Raw genomic sequence first — 7061 nt, forward strand, 5'->3', positions numbered from 1 at the left:
AGTTGCCGGACTGCTCTGGGACTATGGGCGATTGCAATGACGAACAGGGTCAGATCCAGCTGAAATCTCTGAAATACGAGGGGCCCTTCAGTGTGTCGCCAGAGGACAAGCGTAAGGGTAGAACACCAGCGGCAGGTCGGGGCCATAAACAGCAAGTGGCCCCTGGACAGCGTGGAGCAGCGCGAGCTGGTGCAAGAGGGCGACGGCAGTGAAGTGGGTGACTGGATTGGAAGTCACCAAGGTCCAGGTCGATGATTGGAGCGTGGGCAGGTACAGCAGGAGCGGCGTGATCAGGGCCCAGGAGAGGCGAGGGCCCAGGGGCAGCACGGACCAGCCCACACTGCGATATGTGTGCGCACTAGGTCCATGCAGCAGAGCTGGTCTTCAGTCGTCCTGGTTAACCCTTGCCACTGGATAAAGGCCGAGCTCTGTCGAGCTCGTGTGGTGGCTGGTGTGCAATGGTGACCACACGTTAAAAAAATCCACGCACAGGCATCTTCCACCCCCTCAATTGGAGTTCAGGACTGGAACATCGGGTCCTTCATTGAAACATTTGTGAACACTTGTGGAAGCAAGTCATCCTCGTTCGAGGGATCACCTATGATGATGGTAACAGAAACATGTTCCACGGTGCTTCACAGGGGCGTAATCAGACAAAGACCAACTCAGAAAGGAGGAGAAGATATTAGGAGGAATGACCAAAAACTAGATCAAAGAGCTGGATTTTAAGGACGGTCTTAAAGGATGCGCTGGAGAGGCCGAAGTTGAGTTCTCAACGTGAAAGTACAGCCACCAGTGGTGGGGTGCAGGGGTGCTGGAGGGATGCAAAATAGGGAGCAGCAAGGGCATGAAAGGATTTAAGCTCAAAGATGAGCGCTTTAAATTTGAGGCATTGTTGGAGCAGGAGCTAATGTCGGTCAGCGACCACAGGGGTGATGGGTGAACGGGACTTGGTGCGGGGCAGGATTCGGGCAGCATGTTTTGGATGAGCTGATGATTACACAGGGTGGGAGGCTGGGCAGGAGATCATTGAATAGTGGGGTGTGGAGATGGGCGAAGTTACAGAAGGGGGAGCAGGCAGACTGTATGACTGAGACGACATGGGGTTGGAAGCTCAGCTCGGGGCTGAATATAACAACTGGTCATTCAGATTAAAGCCACAGGTTGCTGTCTGATTTAAACAAGTTCGGGGACCAGAGTGACACGGGCCTGAGTGTCAAATTATGAAGAAAGTTGCATAAACTTGGTTTGTATTCCCTTTACTTCAGAAAGTCGAAGGGGATTTAATCAAGGTGTTTAAAATTATAGATATTTAATATGGTAGATAGGGAAATTGTTTCCTCTATGCGGGATTCCAGAATAAGGAGGCACAAGCTTAAATTTAGAGCTAGGCCATTTATGAATGAAATCAGTAAATATATCTTCAAACAAAGGGTAGTGAAAATCGGGAACTCTATCCCCAAAGGCAGTGGCTGCTGGGACAACTGACATTGCCAAGACTGTGATCGATAGATTGTGTGGGTAAGGGTATTGGGATAGATTGCTGGGTAAGGGTATCGAGAGATATGGAGCTGAGGTACAGATCAGCTACAGTTCTACTGGATGGCGGAACAGGCTCGAGGGGCTGAACGGCCTCCTCCTGTTCCTGTGTAACAGGCTCGAGGGGCTGAATGGGCCTCCTCCTGTATAACAGACTCAAGGGGCTGAACGGCCTCCTCCTGTTCCTGTGTAACAGGCTCGAGGGGCTGAATGGGCCTCCTCCTGTGTAACAGACTCAAGGTGCTGAATGGGCCTCCTCCTGTGTAACAGGCTCGAGGGACTGAACGGCCTCCTCCTGTTCCTGTGTAACAGGCTCGAGGGGCTGAATGGCCTCCTTCTGTTCCTATGTAACAGGCTCGAGGGGCTGAACGGCCTCCTCCTGTTCCTGTGTAACAGGCTCGAAGGGCTGAACGGCCTATGTCATTCAGTGTAGGTAAGTGCAGCGCGATGTATTTGGGTTTGGGAAGTTCTAGGCACATTAATACCCTGCAGGTATCCCTGGGAAAGTCTACGGATCCAGAGAGACCCCCGAGGGTCATAGCTGGCAAATCAGTAAGGATTCACAAGCAGTGAGGCAAGGCTGGTGGGAAGGCAAATTGGGTTTAAGGCTGTATTTCTTGGACAGAATATAAAAGGAACGATATTATACTTGGGCTGTGGGGGAGGACAGTGAGGGTGGGTGTGGAGAAGAACGTGAGTGAGTCAGACAGAGTCCCAACAGTTTCCATGTCTATAGCGATTAAATTAAGCAAAACATAACTAACTGGGTGGGCAGTGCTTTTTAATTAAAATCTGTTCTCATTAATTTCTTGGCTGGAATGATAGAGGACCGAGGAGGAGGAGGTGGGTAGCTCCCAGACGGCAATGTTTACAGCCGTCTCCAAAGTGCCCACTCCAGCTGCAGTATTCTGAACTTTTTACTAAACTCTCTTTGTGAATTCTGTGCTCAGTAAGTGGGAAAATGGAGGGGGCAGATCGCTTTCTAGTTCCGACACATCGTCCTGTCAGCCAGTGTAAAGCTCGATAAATGGAGCATTTTCTTGATTAGTTACCAGAAAACCTCTCGAGCCCCTTAGGCGGGAACAAAGGACAACTGAGAGATTGTGGAAGTGAAAGCCAGTGTTTGCAAATTACAACACTCTGCAGTTCAGTCACATGCCGATGACTGGATATTCACATGACCACACAACACAGCACATCACAGGACGCGATTACTCAACAAGCTGCACATGTAATCTACTTGCAAGTGTTTGTAACGCTCTCCAGTGTCCCCCTCCCCTTTTATAGGGGGCACTTGTAAAATTTATGAATTTAGAGCCCAACAAAACCCACAAAAAAACAAAATTTTTTTTTTTTTTTAAAAAGGGCAGTTGAAAAGTGTTTGGAGTGTCCCCCAGATCGGGGGGCACTTGATTTAATGCTTATTTTGTTTCCAACCAAAAAGAGTTGTAACGCTCTCCAGCCCCTCTATACTGCCAGAAATCGAGATCTGCCCCAACTAAATTGGAGAGAAGCCATCGGTTTCAGTTCCCACCCTCACCATCTACACGTGACTCAGTCCCGTGTCAACATGAGCTCAGTGTCAGGCCCCACATCCCATCGCTCAGCCAAAGCCATCAGCTTCCCCAACCTTGCCCACCGATACCCCCAGCAATACTTTCGCTGCCTCCAAACGGCATTTCTCCAACTCTCTCCTTGCAGCCTCCCAACCTCCATAGACTCCAATTTGTTCAAATTTGAGCGGCTTCTATCCTATTCAGGTCACCGACCAGCTCACCCTCAGTGAGTGCACTGATCCACCAATACAATACATTTTAAATGCTAGCCTCCTCTTCTAAACCGTCCCGTCTCGCCCCCCACCACACACACACAGGCAAGAACACGTTCTGAGGAATAAAGGGCAGTGTCATTTAGAAAATTGGCCTTCGAGGTCCCTTCAAGTTCTCTACTCAAGCGTTATGTACAACATACAGTGACACGGAGGGACATTAGTTAGCTGGGACTGAGAGAACAGGACCCAGGCAGGGTGCCCCTAATCACCAGTATATACTTATGGCTTGTCATATAATAGGTGTCATAGCATTAATATCCAGCTATGTAATAATTATTTACATTCAGGTAGACTTTGGACTAATAAAGTTACACCCTGTACACCAAACTAAAGTGCCCTGTGAGTTACTTAAATCCATTCACATCCATGTGATGCACTCAACAAAGCCAATACTTGTTCAATGAAAAGTACAACGTTTTAGCTGGCTACCCTCAGTGCTGAACCAGGCATCCAGGTTAGATTTTATGGTCTGTGCCGAGTTATATGTCAGGGATGATGGCAGTAGGGTCATAGGTCAATGCTGCCACAACCCACTGGTAAGAATCCTAGAATCATACAGAACCGAAGGAGGCCATTTGGCCCACTGTGCCTGTGCCAACAGTAGAGGGAAATCAGCCCAGGGCTCGGTGCATCGCTATCTGTGGCGCTGGGGCTGATTTCCCGCCACTGTTGGCACGTCCCATGTGGATGTCGAAGGCAGGATTGTGCTTGGTTGTGCTGTCCTATGCCTGCCACAAATCACCGACTCCAGTCACACGTGATGAACGATCACTTGGGCAAGTGTTTGAGGGCTGCAGACACAGCAAGAGTCAACACGCTGACAGCATGTGGGGAGAAAGTGAAACAAAGGTCACAGCTCTGGTGAAGCCAGACTCCGTGACGGCAAGGTCCGTGAAAGCAGTTGGTAGGTCTGGGCAATATTTAGTACAGTGACAGATCCCTTGATGGAGCCTTCAGAGCCACACAAGCCCCAATCCATTAAACAACCTCACTGATACTGGCCTCATCGTCCTGGGCTGGGTACGAATCAACGCTCATTGTCAGCCAGTGAGTGTCCTGTGCTAGAAATTCACTCTGGCTGGACATCAGGTGGTGCTGTGGAACTGGACCCCCCCAAAAAAATCAGACAGGCAGTCACCGAGCTGAAGTGCCTGTGAAGTCCTTCACAGCATTTTCATCTCACAGGAGACGAGCTGCGGCTAGCCGGGAATCCCAGCCATTGCTGGGCATTGCAAGGCTGGCGATACTGATGGCAGCAATAAAACTGCTTGAAGCAGACAAGATCGAAATAACTCCATTGTAATAACTTGAAGCAGATCACATCCCTCACAGCAGCTCCCGTTTCACTTCCTGCTCAACAAACAGGTCTTTGAAGAAGCAAATAATCAGTTTACACAGAGTTGGATTTTATAACACAACTGTTTAGATTTGTTTTAATGAGTTATTCAGATCTTGTGTTGTGTCAGGGGACAGCATCCTCACCTTTGTGTCACAAGGTTGTGGTTTCAAGTCCCACTGCAGGGACTTGAGCCCATTATCCAAGCTGACACTCCCAGCTTTGTATAAGACATTAAACCAAGGTGCTCTCAGGTGGACCTAAAATATCCCATGGCACTATTTTGAAGAACTGGGGGTGCTATCCCCGGTGTCCTGGGGGCCAATATTCTTTCCCTAAACCAACATCACTAAAGCAGATTATCTGGTCATTATCACATTGCTGCTTGTGCGCAAATTGGCTGCTGCGTTTCCTGCATTACAGTGACTACACTTTAAAAAGCACTTCATTGGCTGTGAAGTGCTTTGGGACTTCCGGTGGTCGTGAAAGGTGCTATATAAATGCAAGTCTTTCTTTCAATATCTGGCGGTATGCAGTGCTGCAGCTTGCCGGGGATTGACTGGAGGCCGGGCAGGGCGCGTGCAGCGAGGCAGTGTGGGCACCCCAGGGGTTACACAGCACGCACCCCGGCACATACAGGGTTTGGCAGGGGGGGAAAGGGGGAGGGGGAGAGGAGGGGAGGGGGAGAGGGAGAAGGGGAGGGGAGGGGGAGAAGGGGAGGGGGAGAGAAGGGGAGGGGGAGAGGAGAGGAGGGGAGAGGAGGGGAGAGGAGAGGAGGGGAGGGGAGGGGAGGGGGAGAGGAGGGGAGGGGGAGAGGAGGGGAGGGGAGGGGGAGAGGAGGGGAGGGGAGGGGGAGAGGAGGGGAGGGGAGGGGGAGAGGAGAGGAGGGGAGGGGAGGGGGAGAGGAGAGGAGGGGAGGGGGAGAGGAGAGGAGGGGAGGGGGAGGGGAGAGAGGAGAGGAGGGGAGGGGGAGAGGAGAGGAGGGGAGGGGGAGAGGAGGGGAGGGGGAGGGGTGGGTAGGGAGGGGTGGGTAGGGGGAGGGGTGGGTAGGGGGAGGGAAGAGGAGGGGATGGGGGGGAGGGAAGAGGAGGGGGGGAGGGGGGGGATGGGGGGGAGGGGAGGGGAGGGGGAGGGGAAGAGGAGGGGAGGGGGAGGGGAAGAGGAGGGGAGGGGGAGGGGAAGAGGAGGGGAGGGGGAGGGGAAGGGGAGGGGAAGGGGAGGGGAGGGGGAGGGGAGGGGGAGGGGAAGAGGAGGGGAGGGGGAGGGGAAGGGGAGGGGAGGGGGAAGAGGAGGGGAGGGGGAGGGGAAGAGGAGGGGAGGGGGAGGGAAAGAGGAGGGGAGGGGGAGGGGAAGAGGAGGGAGGGGGAGGGGAAGAGGAGGGGAGGGGGAGGGGAAGAGGAGGGGAGGGGGAGGGGAAGAGGAGGGGAGGGGGAGGGGAAGAGGAGGGGAGGGGGAGGGGAAGAGGAGGGGAGGGGGAGGGGAAGAGGAGGGGAGGGGGAGGGGAAGAGGAGGGGAGGGGGAGGGGAAGAGGAGGGGAGGGGGAGGGGAAGAGGAGGGGAGGGGGAGGGGAAGAGGAGGGGAGGGGGAGGGGAAGAGGAGGGGAGGGGGAGGGGAAGAGGAGGGGAGGGGGAGGGGAAGAGGAGGGGAGGGGGAGGGGAAGAGGAGGGGAGGGGGAGGGGAAGAGGAGGGGAGGGGAGGGGAAGAGGAGGGGAGGGGGAGGGGAAGAGGAGGGGAGGGGGAGGGGAAGAGGAGGGGAGGGGGAGGGGAAGAGGAGGGGAGGGGGAGGGAAGAGGAGGGGAGGGGGAGGGGAAGAGGAGGGGAGGGAGGGGAGGGGAGGGGGTGAGAGAGGAGGGAGGGGAGGGGGAGAGAGAGGGAGGGGAGGGGAGAGGAGGGAGGGGAGGGGGAGAGAGAGGAGGGAGGGGAGGGGGAGAGAGAGGAGGGAGGGGAGGGGGAGAGAGAGGAGGGAGGGGAGGGGGAAGAGAGAGGAGGGAGGGGAGGGGGAGAGAGAGGAGGGAGGGGAGGGGGAGAGAGGGAGGGAGGGAGAGGGGAGAGAGGAGGGGAGGGAGGGGAGGGGAGAGAGAGGAGGGAGGGGAGGGTGAGAGAGAGGAGGGAGGGGAGGGGGAGAGAGAGGAGGGAGGGGAGGGGGAGAGAGAGGAGGGAGGGGAGGGGGAGGGAGGGGAGGGGGAGAGAGAGGAGGGAGGGGAGGGGGAGAGAGAGGAGGGAGGGGAGGGGTAGAGAGAGGAGGGAGGGGAGGGGGAGAGAGAGGAGGGAGGGGAGGGGGAGAGAGAGGAGGGAGGGGAGGGGGAGAGAGAGGAGGGAGGGGAGGGGGAGAGAGAGGAGGGAGGGGAGGGGGAG

General features: G+C 54.9%; 1 protein-coding gene across 1 annotated transcript in view; it reads left to right on the forward strand.

Annotated features, from left to right (window-relative positions):
• The first annotated feature begins 23 nt into the window (after positions 1 to 23).
• Positions 24 to 7061, forward strand: part of LOC139234609 (prosaposin-like) — a 38270-nt gene continuing 31232 nt past the window's right edge. The window contains exon 1 of the mRNA XM_070865297.1: positions 24 to 111. Within this exon, the coding sequence (XP_070721398.1) occupies positions 24 to 111 (88 nt within the window). The remainder of the gene's footprint in view (positions 112 to 7061) is intronic.

The sequence above is a fragment of the Pristiophorus japonicus genome, chromosome 22 (genome assembly GCF_044704955.1).
Source record: "Pristiophorus japonicus isolate sPriJap1 chromosome 22, sPriJap1.hap1, whole genome shotgun sequence".
Classification (NCBI taxonomy): Eukaryota; Metazoa; Chordata; class Chondrichthyes; family Pristiophoridae; genus Pristiophorus; species Pristiophorus japonicus.